Genomic DNA, 15,475 nt, shown 5'->3' on the forward strand with positions numbered 1-15,475 from the left:
AGGAATCGTGGCCCAAGAGGCAAAGTGATATCTCCCCGAGTTTCCAAGGAGGTTGGCCCTGAGGTCAGATGAGCCTGTGGTTGAGCTGTCAGTGCTGCTCTGGGATTGGCCTCAACGAGTGCCAACCTGAGAAAAGTATTGGTCATGAGAGCGCCTCAGATATGTTGCTTTGCCACTAGGCTAGTTGTTTCATTTTCCCCCAAATTTAGGTGGGAAGAAGGCTAGGAACATCCTGGGCCTTTAATTGAGATTACTGGTTTTTCTATAGCGAGGAGTGTAGGGATAATTAGCAGTAATAAATACTGCTTCTAGAACAACTAAAATGAAATGTGTGGAGAAATTTTTGAAAACCTGATAGTGGTATCATTACAACTAAATATGCCAGAAAATGCAAATTAAAACTAAGAAATACCACTTCCACCAACTAGTTTGGATAATTATGAATTGTTTAATATTTTTCCACGTTTGGCAAAAAAACTATTTGTAGGGAAACAGGAATTTCTCCACTTTGGGGAAGAAACAGAAATTCTCATTTGCTGTAAGTGGGAATCTAAACGGCACTTTTAAAGAAAGTAGCTTAGTAGTACCTATCAAAATCTAAAATGCACACATCCTTTGACCCAGGAATTCCTTCTCTCAAAATCTATCCTACAGAAACACGTAAAACACACGAGCAAGGTTATATGCAGCGTTACTTATAATAGTGGATGACTGGAGACAAATTTCCACCAATAAGTGAATCATTAAATGATGATACAACTACACTATGAAATGTTACTTTAAAAATGAGGTAAATTTCCATGTACTAATGTGAGAGGAAGTCCACACTATATTACAAAGTGATAAAGTTGCAAAATAGTACATAAAATATCCCATTTTGTTTTCAAAAAACTATATACAAGGGTGTGGGTATTCGATGATTGTATATGTGTGTATGAATATACGTATATATTCATATACATATATTTGTGCATAGAAAAAAGTCTAGGAAGACACATACCAAATTAAGTTATTCTTGAGGAATGGGAATAGGGTTAGGGAATAAGGAGAAATCTCACTTTCTACATATTTATGTTTTGTTTCAATTTTGTCAACTAGCATTAATTACTTTTGAACTTTATCACAATAAAACATTTTAACAAAATAGGCACTTTTATAATCAGATCAAGTTATAATTTATAATATTGTAATTTTTTGTAATCAGATAAGTTATAATTTTGTAATCAGATCAGGTTATAATTTATATATTTTAAATCAGATCAAGTTATAATCAGATCAAGTTATAATTTATATATTTTGTAATCAGATCAAGTTATAATTTATATATTTTAAATAAGAATAATTACATATAGTTATGAGGTGACTATTTCATTTAAAAATTTCGGCTAGGGACTTCCCTGGTGGTCCAGTGGTTAAGACTCTGCCCTTCTACTGCAGGGGGTGCAGGTTCGATCCCTGGTTGGGGAACTAAGATCCTGCATGCTGTGTGGCCAAAAAAATTTTTTTTTAATTTTTAAAAAAATAATAAATAAAAATTTCGGCTAGAAGACCTATGATAAAATTAGGGCAGCTGTAAATCAAATCACCACTGAGATTCAATGGGGGTACTCATGATTTGACACAACAGGATATAGGCAAACAAAATCTAATGAGGATAAGTGAAGAGTCATTCATTGCTGGGAGAGAAAACTAACTGCACTACAGCAAACTCCATCACACAGGGAAATTGTGCTTTCACCTTTTTGGTGGCATCACCTCCAGGGTTTCTCAATTCCTTGGCAAGGGTTGGAAATCATAAGCATTAGAGATTTAAGATACCTCAGGTATCATTTAGTCAAATCCCCTCACTTTAAAGCTGAGAAAACAGGCCCAGAGTGGTGAAGCAATTTGCCTAAGGTGCTATAGCCAGCTAATAGCATAGCCAGCTCCAGAACCCAGGTTTCTATTCCAGGCCTATTACTCTTTCTACTACTTTTCAGATTTTCCTGAGTCTTTATTCTGATGACATATTAGGGAATATTTTTTAAGTCTTATGAATATTAGACATCCCTATATTTAAATTTTAGAAAATGCATAAGAAAATAAAAAAGTATATCCCTCTACTAGCACAGATGATCAAAAGCTGACTGTATCTGGATGAAAGAAATTATTGGTATAATAAATAACGTTTTCTTGAAAAGTAATGCATTAATTTCTGTGAATCTAACTGTATTTTACTGTTCACTTAAGAACTACTGTTTTATCCAATTTCTGATTGTTCTTCAATTGGCAGTACCTCTTAATCCTTTACCTTCAGTTTCTCTATATTAAGTAGTTGTTGATCTATATACAAACACTTAAAACCACCATAGGAAGCACCTATTTAAAGAAACCCTGTTATGATTTAAAGAAACCTTGTCATGATTTAAAGAATCCTTTATTCTGTATAATGTGAATAATTACCCCCATTTTGTATGTTTTGTAAGGAATGACTTTTCTGTTCTCAATAGCAGAGACAGACAGATAGAGAGATAGATAGACAGACAGGAGGGAGAGAGAAAATAAAAGTAAATTAGGGAATAATTTTTTTTTTGTACAAGGCAAAAAAACAGATAAGAAGAATGAGGGGTGGTGGGTGGTCGGGAAGGGAGTGGCAGAGAACCACAAGCTAAATTAGTCACAAAGTGTTTACATTTTAAAAGTAAACTTGAACACTGCGAAGTATAAATGGACTAACAACCACCTAAACTTCAGGCTATAATTAAAGTGGTGTCCAGTTTTAGACTCTATGACTTAGGGACATATGAGGACCTTGGAGAGATTTCAGAATAATAAAGATAAAAGGGTTAAAAATGAGTGAAGTGAGGAAAACTTAGAACTGTTATTGTGTCTAAGAAGAGAAGACCAGAGGTGACTCAACAGTCCTCAAGGATGGGAAGAAATATCCATTTCAGTGAGCAGCTGGTCTGCATTTCCAAAGCAAAAAAGTAATTTTACTTAAATTATTACAGCATGTATTTGAAGATGGAAGTGTCTTAAATAGGACACCTCATCCAACAAAAACTCCAGAGAAGCCTGAATGCTGTCCACCTCTCCCACCCTATGTTCAAAAATTTTTGTTAGCCTCTGTCCCCCAGGTCCCAGTGAAAGGTTGAGCTGCTTTCTGTGCTATGGATAAAGGGGATTAATTAGTAGTAAATACCTAGATGCATGCATAAACTTGAATTCCTTATAAAAGTATGCTTCTCCTTCTCAGTGTTGATGGGCTTATATTTGGGGTTCTTTCAGAACCCAGTTACATTTGACTCCAAAGAGGGAATTTACCTGATATTTAAAAAGTTTGGACAACTAACTAGATGTGTCTGGACCTCTTATTTTGTCTCTAGCATTTTTTGGTCTTGTTTAGATATCTCCTGAACTAAAGTATAAGAAGTATAAGGTCTTTGAAGAAAGAGAATGTAATCATTTTATTTTACCTCAAGCACCCCGCCCCATCATAGCCCAGCTTAATATTTTGTTTTACAGCTCCTTTTTCTAGTTATTCTCTATTCATTCTCCAACACTGCTGCCTGTGAAGGTTGCATTTCTCTTATTACTCTTCCTTTCTCTTATCTCACAGAAACAGCTATTCTTCCCTGTCCCCTCAGATATCTTTAGTCATCTAATTCCTGAACTACCAAAACCTCTTAACTTCTTCAATTCAGCCCCCACTCTTCTACTTGGACCCAAATACCATTGTTAAGTCATCTTAATTCATAATGTTTTGACCACATCACTTTCTATACCTTCTTTCCACGCTCAACTACATGATTAAAACTACCTTTGGGGCTTCCCTGGTGGCGCAGTGGTTAACAATCTGCCTGCCAATGCAGAGGACACGGGTTCGAGCCCTGGTCTGGGAGGATCCCACATGCCGCGGAGCGGCTGGGCCCGTGAGCCACAACTACTGAGCCTGCACGTCTGGAGCCTGTGCTCCGCAACGGGAGAGGCCGTGACGGTGAGAGGCCCGCGCACCGCGATGAAGAGTGACACCCACTCGCCGCAACCGGAGAAAGCCCTCGCACGGAAGCGAGGACCCAACACAGCCAAAAATAAATAAATAAATTAATTTTTAAAAAAAAAGCATTGGTGAAATAAAGGGAGTTTATTTAAAAAAAAAAAAAAAAAAACTACCTTTGACTCCCCAAATGCCAAGATTCCTACCTAACCTCTCATCCCAAACCTTTCCCAAAACCCACTTTGTGTATGAAGCCATTTCAGAACCCACTGGTCAAGTGAAAATATCCATCCATCAAAAATTCTCAGAGTTCACTCACCTTTCTGCCTGCATCAAATCTATGTGAAAGAAAAACATCTCAATTGAGGTAAAAAGCCTATGAAAGAAATAGTGTTTGTAAGGGGTGTGAGGGTGTGTCGGAGGATGAGCGTATGTACAAACGTGTTTATGTACACAGATAGCATATACATATACATATACACACACAATAAATATATTTTGCCCAAATTAGCACACACCCACAAGCTTAAAAACCAAATCTGCTAAATCTGACCCAAACCACAGTTACTGAGACCTATGGCTACTTCCTGCAAGCAGATGCATTACCTCTGTGACAAAGTCAATTGCGTGTTGCAAGGAAGATAGGTAAATACTGCTACAGGCAGCTAGGATTCTGCTTTTTTTTAAATCTAAATGTAAAAATTACTTATCACTTCAGGACATTGACCATGTTGTATAATTTCTGCACAATACCCAGAATATCCTAGAAACTAAAAAGTACTAAATTAACAACTTAAGCAGGAAAACAGAGGCTTACTTCACAGTGGTTTAATATGAACAGAGTTGAATATGACATTGTCTGACAGAAGAATGAACATTTTGCTGAATAAAAGCCCCGAGTCAGGATATATACACAGCAGAAATGGGGCCTCAGGCTCTCAGCACTTGTGCACAATGAAAGGAGGAATCTTTTTTTAAAAAAAAGTCAATAACAGAGGATACAAATGAAAAAGGCAGCAACAACACCAACACTGGGAAGGTGGGAAAGGGAGCAGAGCCTCACTCTAGGGGCTGCTCAGCCCCTGGCACAGGCCCGGCAGCTGAAGAGCTGATCTGTGTCAGGGAACTTCAACATTTAGATGGACTCCAAACCCCATATCAAAATCCAATCCTAATCTCTCCGATCAGGGTCTTGTCAGAATCAGTAATCCTTTCCCTCAAGACCCTATATAAAGAATTCCAGTCCTTCCATGATAGGGTGACTAAGCAAAGAGCCCCCACTTTTGACCTGACACCAGAGTTAACCTGCTCCCATCCCACCACTTGGGACAGATATCGGGCCCCAGCAAACAAACCACTACATCCCAGACAGAAGCCCAGGAAAGTCGCCAGCCTCAAGAAGCTGCCTCAGACTCTAAGTTTTAGGAAATCTATACCCAGCTGCTAAACCTAGCTCAGCTTCCGGGGAGAATGCTGGGGTTCCATGGGAAACAAGTGCAGGCAGTTCAATAACCCTGTGACCAAGCTGGGGAGGGCAGCGACAACTCTTGCCCCTAAGCCCCATCAATAGCTCAAAGTGCTTAGGAGAAGTCAGAGACTGTGTGGTTTGTTCATGTGTTTTCTGTCTTGTGGCAGCACTAAATGGGATGGGGGAAAGGGAGAATGGAAGGAAGAGAGTGGTGATGCCCTTCCCTACCACGGGGAGGTACCTAGAAAATGATCCACTCCCACCCTTCAGGGAGTTACCTGGCAGTGGTGAGTTTCCCCTAGCCCTCAAGCCTCCAAATCTGCAAAGCTAACCCATAAAAGTAGCAAGGGCTTGGGGAGGGAGAACTGCTGGCCCAGCCCATTCTGACTCACCTGCTGGTGAGTGAGAACAGGCAGCCAGAGCGGGGAGCCACAAAGGAAAGGGGCTAGGCAACAGGAGCTCCCCAACTGCCCTATGGCTTCCTTCTGACTCTGAAGCAGCCATGATGATGGGCCCAGAAAACCCACACACCTTGCTCCACACAACAGACTGCTTAGACTCTAGAATTACTGCCATGAAAAGCAACAAGGGAGACAGAAAGTACAACAAAAGAAACTCTTGAGAAAACTAGGAACGGGCCTAGAGAAAACGAGAGCTTTTCAGTCTCTGCCACCTTCCCCACAAGGAAAAAAGTTCATGCAGTAGGAAAGGCAGGGTCTTTCCCTGCTCAGTATTCCTGGTTAAACCTAAGAGTAAGAAAAATCCCCTGGACTTGCAGCATCAGTATGTACCCAAGTGCCCCACCAGCACAAGACCCGCCCCCCGCAAGGTTAGCCTTCTGGCATGGGTAAATGCCCAAGAAATTGCCTTCCAGTCCAATCCCCCCACCCACCCCCCAACCCCAAGCAAAGGGCATCTGCCTGTGGTTTCCCACCTCTCCTCAGAGGAGAGGATCCTAGCAGAGTGCCCATGGTATAGTCAGGTACCAAGGAACACAATGCCAGACAGTCTATCGGGCCAGGGGATGGAGAGCCAACTTCAGATCAAAGAGAGAGAGAGAGGCTTAGTGTAAAAACCAATGTCATTTCAGCAGGAAAGTAGAGGGCAAGTGGTGAGAGGGGCTCCTACTGGCGCACCTTCCCAGGGACGTAGTTCCTGTCAATTGCCTCCTCCTGCAGGAACATGTGTAGGCAGCGTTCGTTCTGAGCCAGTGGGTGCCCAGCAATTCTATAAAGAGACCAAGATGGTTATCAGTATTATCTGGGATAAGAGAGAATTCGCAGAGGGATAGGGCTGTGGATGTGGACAGGGGAAGAAGGGCAAAGTCAGCCCTGAAGTTCAAGCAAGTAGAGGACAGCAGCAGGGTACCACTTCAACCCTAATATTGCAGAAGGGAAGGGGACAGAGGCGTAAGGTGGGGGAAATCCCTAGACACATCCAACATGCAGCGCTTTCTCAGGCCCTGAGGCACAGGATCGGAATTCTGCTCAAAGGAATGGAGTTTTACTGTCCAGTGAGCCCAGCACACAATTGGCACCACATCATATTACCCATTACAAAAGAGGAAAGAGACGAAACATATAGAAAGACCAAAATGGCAAAAGTAGCAAAAGGAATCCCCAGGAACTTGGCTTACTTGTTAATAAACTGTTCGAGGCCCTGCCTCCTTTCTTCAATAAAGGACTCCTCAAAGATCCCTTCGTCTCCTCGAAAAGGGAGCTGCCGCTTCAAGGCTTTCCCAGGCAGTGGTGGTACTACAATCTGTAGGCAGACGCAAAATATCAGTCACACGGGAGAGGACAGAGACGGAATAAGGTGGTAAAGCACTGTACACTTCATTTCCTATTAGGCATAGGGTCCATCCTATGCCATAGTTCAGCAACTTGCAAGAACTGAGGTCATAAGAACAGTCAGGGGGTGGCTCAGGTCAAAAATTAATCCAGCTCTGTTTCTGTGGGAGGACAGGTTTACCATCTCAAAAGAAAGGAAGTAAACTTCAAATATTCTTCACTTTCTTTGACAGTCCACTACCATCCAAAAATTTAGCTACACTTTCCATTTTTAGCACCTAAAGGAATTAAGTTGTATGACTTTTCTAGCCACTAAGTCAACTAATAGTTTTTCTTTACAATTTCTCCTGAACTTACCACTTTCAAGTTTCAAAGGGTATCACCCAGATCCAATATATTGGGATTTGGTAGACAGAGTGTGTTCACCCTCTCTGTTGCCTTCAAGATTTTATAAACCTATGCAGATCTCCTCTCTCAAGGATGCCACACAGGAAACAGGGCCATACCTTACTATCTCGCTCCAGCTCATTTTTTAGCCACTCGAAGTCACTGTAGCGCCGTCGTACACAGGACTCCTTCAGCTTGAAGATAGGTAGGTTTGTCTACAGGGAAGAAAGAATGTGAGAGAAGAGAGATGGTAAGAAATGTCAGCCTGTGATGGCCACCTATCACAACCACTTGGACAGGTCTTAAGAAAGAAACAGCTCCTATGGACCATGTTCCTAGAACCCTTTCAAAGCACCACCGGGTGAATACCAATCCTTACCACATCCAGCCTTGTCACAGGTGGTGATTAGAAGTCCCTTGCTGCTTAGAATTTATCCTATGAATAGACTTGAAGTTGTACATAAATATGTATGTACAAGGGTTTTCACTGAATTTTCTCATTTGTAATAATAATATATGTCCATCAACAGATAACTGGTTAAATAAATTATGATACACTTGTACAGTGGAATACAACTATGAAAAGAATGCGAAAGATATATATGTCCCAGTATGGAAAGATATTAAGCATTAAAATCAAGGCACACAACAGTATATACAGCCTGCCTCTATTTGTTTTTAAAAGGGATATGTATACGTGTATATATTTATATTTATGAATTAAATATTTATGAAAAGATATTGATAACAATGATTGACTTTGGAGAATAAGACTAGACAACTGGAGTGGGTAGGTCACATTTTTCATTGTGCAATTTGAATTTATCATATGCATGCATTACATTTTCAGTTGAAAAGTGAATTTAAGTTCCCTGGAAAGAACAAGAGATAAGCACCTCCAAAGTATGCTTTCCTCTGCTTTTCCTGTCCAAATCCTCTCCATTCTACAAGCCCAGCTCAAGTCCCACTTCATCCAGGAAATCTGTCCTGACAACACCAGCTTAATTTATTGGTCTCCCTCTCCTCTGAACTCATATGACACACAGACTTTGGTACTGCCTGACACACCACTGTTTTAAGCATTATGTTAGTCTTGCTACCTAACTAAATTATAATTTCATTGAAATCGGGAGCCATGACTACTGCTGCATCTCCCTAAATGTAGATTATGCAAGTTACTCAGAAAATACTCAATTGATTAATAGTGGCCCTATGTATCTGTTTACCCTCTCCTTATCCAGAAAGTGCAGCAGAAATAGCACTTACATTAAGTTGGCTTACCATAGCTTGCTCCCTGATATAAATCGGCTTATTCCCACATCTTAATCACTGAGAATTTTCCCAAGGCTCCAATGGCAACAGGAACCTCCAACAAACAAAAAGCCCTGATCCTCACTCCTATCTACAAGTTCTAAGTAGAAATGGCCAAACAAATGTATTAATACTATGTTTCCCACCAGTCAATTCAAATCAGTAGATGGAAAAAAAAGGAGCTAGTTTCTCTCCTTTCTCCACAGCTAACTCAGAGCAGGTAAAGAGCATTGGAGCTATGCTAGAGGTTCACACATTCCTCACTATGTCATGCTTTGTAGTCCTAAAGTCTGGAAACTGTCTTTTCAGGATCTAGCTCTAGGTATAGGGCATCAAAAGCCAAATAACTGGCCAACTTACATTAGTTACAACTCTACTCAGGATCAAGGTCCCAGGAACGTCAATGGGTTGAAGTGGAGTGGGATATACGTAAAGTAATATCTTATTACCGAAACTATTTTTTAGAAGAATAAATAAGAAAATGGAAACAGCAGTTTCTTCAGAAAGGGGAACCTCTGGAAGGCAGAGGGAGAGAGGGAGACTTCATTTTTACAGTACAGTTGACACTTGAACAACACGGGTTTGAACCGCATGGGTCCACTTATACACAGATTTTTTTCAATAACTATAGTATATCATTTTTTTACCTTTTGAATTTTGTACCATGTGCATGTATTACCTATTCACAATCAGCCATTATAGAGAACATTCTCAGAATCCTGCACAAAATATGTGTATCAAATCATCACATTCTACACCTCAAACCTACACAAAGTTATCTGTCAATTATATCTCAATAAAACTGGGAGTAAAAATAATCATTCAAGAAAAAAAGCCCTTCAGTATCATGAGATTCCAGGTTTCCACCAGAGTTCATGACAAATACTGTGATCCCCAAACAGTAGAACCTTAACCAGTAGGCCTTTACAGAAGCCAACAGAAGAATCTAAGAAAAGAAAAACAGTGCTGAGTAGATTCTTCCAAGACACAGCGAAACCACCCACTGCCATTTTGTGAACTTCCTCCTTCGACTTACAAAAATGCTATTCTTTCCCCACCCCCACAGGATGGTGACAGTAACGGCCTTTCATCTCAGCACCTAGCCATCTAAGGAAGGGGATACTATGTACTAGGATACTCTCTCAGCTCCAACCTACAAATTATATGAGGGAGACACGATTGTGTAGTACAGCATATAGAGTCCTTTGGCTCTGATCAACACAAAATCAAGGGAAAGGGGAGAAAGAAGCAAAGTTCAAGTCCACAGGACAACTGACATTTGAAAAGTTCCATACATATCTTGTTAAGCCACCAGAATACCTCTCCAGACTCCTTATTTCTTGGGGTGGGTATTCCTTCCCTGAGCTATTATACAAAGAAACAAGTCAGTGCCATCTGCTTCTACCATACACAATGCTTAACTCCCAAAGCCCATTCTCCTGAGTCTCATGCTCCCTATAATGCCTACCGTGATCAGTCACTTAAATTAGCAATTTCAAACCAAATGATTTCACCAATTTTCCCCAAAACAGAGTTCAACAAAAATATTAAAAGCCTATATAGCCATATAAATTAACATAAATATAAATTAACTCAAACCCACAGAAGTAGGAACTGCCATCAACCCTCTCATCAATCACTATACAATTAGTAATTGTGGAAAAGACTGATGAAAATCTTAGTGGGTAAAAAAAATCTTGCACACTAAAGTTTTGCAACTAAGCATTGCCGAAGAGACTAAAGTGTAGTGCAAAGAGTATGGTGGGCTTTGGAGTCAGACGGACCTGGGTTCAAATCTCAACCCTGCCACTTATTAGCTATGCGTACTTGGGCAAATTACTTAAACTGCATTCCTCCTCAGTTTTCTATCTGTAAAATGGTGTTTTGTAAGGACTTAGAAACTAAAACCTAGTTCAGTGCCTGGCACACAGTAGGCACTAGATGAACAGTTTCTGTTTTATTAGAATGCCTGAAGTAGAGAACAATTCCATTCATAATCCCTACAGCTCTTGGGTAATACATCAAGACAATGTCTCCAAGACCCCACAGCAGAGAGTTCTTACACTGAACAAGTTATGCCCAGGATTCCTCCGGTAATTAAGTTCTCTGCCATTAACAGTTCCCAGCTTTTATCATATTTTGAGGGCTCTAACGTCCATTCTTCCCCAAAGAGATGATTTCAAACAGTTCTTATATAGACAAGTTTTTCTCATTTTTTTCTATTCACGTTTCTTTCTTCAGTTTGGACTTTGCCAAACTTGGAATTTGCAGATCATCGCTTCTTAATTAGGTTTCAAAGCCCAGGTGGGAGAGCACACTCTCTCATTCAATTCATTCATTCAAAAATAAAAGCACATACACTCTTTTAGGTCTTCAAATGCTGTTTGAGCAGCATGCTGTCCATAGAGAATATTCTGGCCCTCTAGTCTGAGAAGAAAACATAAGGAAAATTAGAAAATGGCTCTCAAACTTTTTTGCCTGTAACCACTTCAATGGGGCCAAAGACACTGCAAACCATGTACTCTGCACATTCCATCCTTGCATCGTGGACTAAGAACTAGAGAATAAAGTCCTCTGTAGTGCACACTGGAAGAAACCACTCCTGGGGCAGTCCTGAAATGTCATATATTAAAGTTAACTACAGACTAGGGACTAATATAATGAATCCAAAAGGTTAATCTAGGGCAGAAAGGGCAAATGGCCATTCATATACAGAAATGCCAAATGAGAGCCAGTAAATACTGAAATAAATATTCTGGATACTTCAAATCTAAAGGGTCAGCCCAGGATGAGGGCAGCGACTGACAATCCGCCAATCCGAGTGCAAGGTCAGGTTTTCCAGTGAGCATGTAGTACCTGAGAAAACTTAAGCATTAAACACTTCTCTCCTTCAGATGTTAATTCTACACAAGTCTGGGAAGCACTCAGTCTCAAGGCGACTCCCCTTCTTATTTCTGCTCCACCAAGCCCACTGTCCTGTCTCCCGTTCCTGGAATCCCTCTTCCCTTTAATCTAGGCTTTGCTCAACTCCATCATCCACGGAGACCTCATTAAGAAGAAGCTCCTCTGGGCCTTCCTGTCCCCCTTCTTCAGACTGACTTCCCACAACCTAGTTTAGTTATGGGACCCCACAGCATATCGCCTTGGCTCTCCATCCCCCGGCCCTCTTCCACTCCTCCTTCCCTCCTTCTGTCGCTACAGTCCTGATTCCTATTTCCTGTAATTCCTCACTCTAATCCTCTCCATCCTTCCCCACCGTCTCCAGCCATGCTTCACTTCTTGCTCATGGGTACTTGTTTTCCCTCATGCCGGTCCAATGTCCCCCCTCAGGAGTTTTCTGTATCCTCGGGCCACAACCGAGTGGGCAGACCTCTCTGCAAACCTATTAAGCCCCTAACCCCCAAATGACCCCTCCAGCGTCTTCTCCACCGTTGGCCGTCCCTATGGCAGCCTCACCCCCCGCCCACCCCCGCCCTCCCCGCCCAGCCGCCCGGTCCTCCCTCAGCTGTCTCCCTCACCCCGTGACTCACCCGCATGCGAACCTCATAGGTGGTGAAGCGCGCGCGGCCCACGCCCACCGTCTGTGGGTTAAAGATGTCGATCTCCAGGAAGTTACTTGGCGGCCCGTAAGCGTCCGTCAGGTCCTGCGGCTTCGAGTTAAGGCGCCGAGTGTCAGCTACTGCCGTGTCCGACATCTTTCCGAAGGAGAGACCGGGACCGGGGAAAGGGGGATGGGGGACAGAGGCCGAAGGCAGGAGCGCGCACGGCCCCTCCCGCTTGCAAAATAACCAGCCAACCCACAGAGTACGGCGCCGCGCACGCGCGCCCACGCACGCACGCATGCACGCGCACGCCGCCGCGACCCGGGGCCCGGCACCCTGAATAGCGGCAAGCGGACGGCTGGAAGTCCTGTACCGAGGAGGCGTCATTCAGACTTCCGGGCAGTGTTTGTGGCCGCCCCGGAACCTGCGTCTTCAAAACGCACCCCCAGTATCCTAGGAAGCACTACTGGGGAGATCCGCCAATCGCTGCTCCTCAAGCCAAGAAACTGTCTTATACTGTGCATCAATCAGCAGTGGGCACTGCCCCGCGAGCTAGGATCGTACAGTGATAGGCCGAAGCCCCGTGACCTGAATTAGTCCTGGTTTTGCGCGAAAATAGAAGGGTGGTTTCCCGATGGTGGGGTTTCAACAATGGTACTAAGAACCTAAAACGCAGCCCGGCCACTTGTGCCACTAATAGTTTCAATTCATTTCACACACAATTGAGCACTCAGTGAGCGCTACTTATGGTGCCAGGAAAGCAGCGAGGATGGGGTATACAAAGATGATTTCTCATTCTCACTTTTCAGGAAAATTTGGGCATATCTTCATCCTCCACTTGTTGCCACATAAAAGCTAATTTCAGGTGTACTCGGATATTACATTTCTCAGCAAACTGAGGGCATTTATTTCAACACCTTCTATCGCTACTCTGCGAAACTCCAAATTTGGCGCTGCTCTGAGGTTGCTTACAGCCCATAATGGAGATAGAATATGTGTCTACATGAGAATATCTATAGAAATACTAATATTTGTATGACTAATTTACAATGGTGCACATGAAGAGGGTAGTGCCCACAGTAAAGGTGGTGATTTTAGGTCATCCTTTCTCCTCCTTGCACCAGCCCTCTTCCGCTCAAAAAAAAATTTCCCATATCATTGATGCCTGAAATTCTTTCAACGGAGTACAAGGCCCTATAATTTCACAGTTAAGTTATTTAAGTCAATTTAAGTGATATCTCCTAAGCAACTACTTATGCGTCAGGCACCATGCTAAACACTAAAGACCTAGAGTTCAATAAGAGAGTCCCCGCCCTCAAGGAGTTAGCATTCTAGAAAAGGAGACGAGTAAATAAAATTAATAAAATGTGACAAATACAAAATAAGTGAATATTCCAAGCAACACGTAGGACATGAGTAACTGGAGGAATTAAGGAAGGCTTCCTGGAGGAGGAAACATCTGAGTTTGACAGACATGAAAAGACAAACAGGAATGGAAATGGGGAAAGGTAATTTCTTGCAGAGGGAATAGCATATGCAAAGTCATCCAGATAAGAAACAGCATGATATTTTTAGGCAATTATCACCAATTCAGGTTGTGTAGTGGAAGTGCTTAGAGAGGTAGCCTGGCTGGGGATGGGCAGATGAGGATGATCCTTCTATATTAAGCAAAGGATCTTTGGTTTTATGATGCAGACAATAAGAAGCCACTGAAGGATCTTCAACACACACACACACACACACACACACACACACACACACAAAGACATGATCAGATTCGTGTTTTAGAAGGATTATTTTGCAGGCAACATGGAAGATGTATCTGAGTTGAGTGTGACCAATTATGAGTATCTATTGATACAGTAGTACTTGGAATCAGATGATGGTGGTGGGAATGGAGAAAAGGGAAGAGAGAAGGCTGAGACTGAGGAAATAAAATGATAGGAGTTGTATCTGATAGATATGGTGGTAGTATAGTATAGGGCTTAAATGTGTGAGCTATGGACTTAGGCTGCCTGGGCTTAGATCATTGCTTCCTAGCTGTATAACCTTGAGCATGTTATCCAACAAGTTTTCCTCCTCTGTAAAATGGAAATAAGACTAAAAGCTACCCCTGAGGCTTTTGTGAGAATTCAATGAAATAAAATATGTGCAAATAGTAAGTCCTCAGTAACTATTAGCTATTATTACTATTTGACGGGAGAGAGAGAAAATAGATAAAATGACTCCTAGGTTTCTGAGGTAGATAACTATGTGGATTGCTGGTACCACCAATCGAAATTGGAATTACAGAAAGAAGAGTGAGCTTGGGAGGGAAGACAGTGAGTTCAATTTAGATAAATCTGGGGTGTCTGTAGGACATCCAAATGTCCAAGAGGCAGCTGGAAATACTGGCCTGGAGCTCGAGGGTGTGACTAGAATTAGAGATTTGGGAATTATTAGCATACAGTGTAGAAAGAAAAATGTGAAGAGGCAAGGACAGAATATTTAAAAATTGATGAAGGCATGCAATGTTGATGAGACTGTAAATCTGTACAATCTTTCTGGGAGGCTAATTGGCAGTATGTATTAAAAAAAAACCCTTTGACCTCAGGAAGCTTGTAATACTGGTTGTCTCTGGAGAGCAGAACTGGAGAACAGGAGTCAGGGACAGCAGGGAGAGTTGTTTTTCACTTTCATTTCATTTATGTTTAAGTGCTTTTGTATTGTAAAAATATTTTAAGTGGGAATTCCCTGGCGGTCCAGTGGTTAGAACTCAACTCTTTCACTGCCGGGGCCCGGGTTCAATCCCTGATGGGGGAACTGAGATCCTGCAATCCATGGGGCGCCACCAAAAAAAAAAATTAATATTATTTATCAAAACTTTTGGCTCAAAATTTTCACCTCGATCATAAAACTCAGTGTCTTGTGTAAATGGCCAAATTCAGGGTTCTCCTATGTATCCATGTAAAATAATGTTCTTATATTCGTTGATATGGAATGATGCCCACGAAAAAAGTGA

General features: G+C 41.9%; 1 protein-coding gene across 2 annotated transcripts; it reads right to left on the minus strand.

Moving 5' to 3' along the window:
* Positions 1 to 4,789: 4,789 nt before the first annotated feature.
* Positions 4,790 to 12,836, minus strand: SNX12 (sorting nexin 12). Of its 2 annotated transcripts, none has more exons than XM_007183605.2 (4): positions 12,475 to 12,836; positions 7,741 to 7,836; positions 7,081 to 7,205; positions 4,790 to 6,671 (listed from the first exon to the last, which is right to left on the minus strand). In XM_007183605.2, exons 1-4 carry the CDS (start codon positions 12,772 to 12,774, stop codon positions 6,569 to 6,571), a joined length of 624 nt encoding a protein of 207 aa, XP_007183667.2. In that variant the 5' UTR covers positions 12,775 to 12,836; the 3' UTR covers positions 4,790 to 6,568. The 2 variants fall into 2 exon arrangements, with proteins under 2 accessions (XP_007183667.2, XP_007183666.2); XM_007183604.2 differs by having other exon boundaries at positions 12,463 to 12,829.
* Positions 12,837 to 15,475: the final 2,639 nt, after the last annotated feature.

Source organism: Balaenoptera acutorostrata, chromosome X (genome assembly GCF_949987535.1).
Source record: "Balaenoptera acutorostrata chromosome X, mBalAcu1.1, whole genome shotgun sequence".
NCBI lineage: Eukaryota > Metazoa > Chordata > Mammalia > Artiodactyla > Balaenopteridae > Balaenoptera > Balaenoptera acutorostrata.

Excerpts from the sequence above, each read along its gene's own strand:
- SNX12 (XM_007183604.2), bottom strand. The coding sequence starts at position 12,774 with ATGCGTGCGTGCGTGGGCGCGCGTGCGCGGCGCCGTACTCTGTGGGTT. Across the intron at positions 7,837-12,462 it reads CCTATGAGGTTCGCATGCGG|ACAAACCTACCTATCTTCAA; the intron begins GTGAGTCACGGG and ends TCTTCCCTGTAG. Across the intron at positions 7,206-7,740 it reads AGCTGGAGCGAGATAGTAAG|ATTGTAGTACCACCACTGCC; the intron begins GTATGGCCCTGT and ends GTCTGCCTACAG.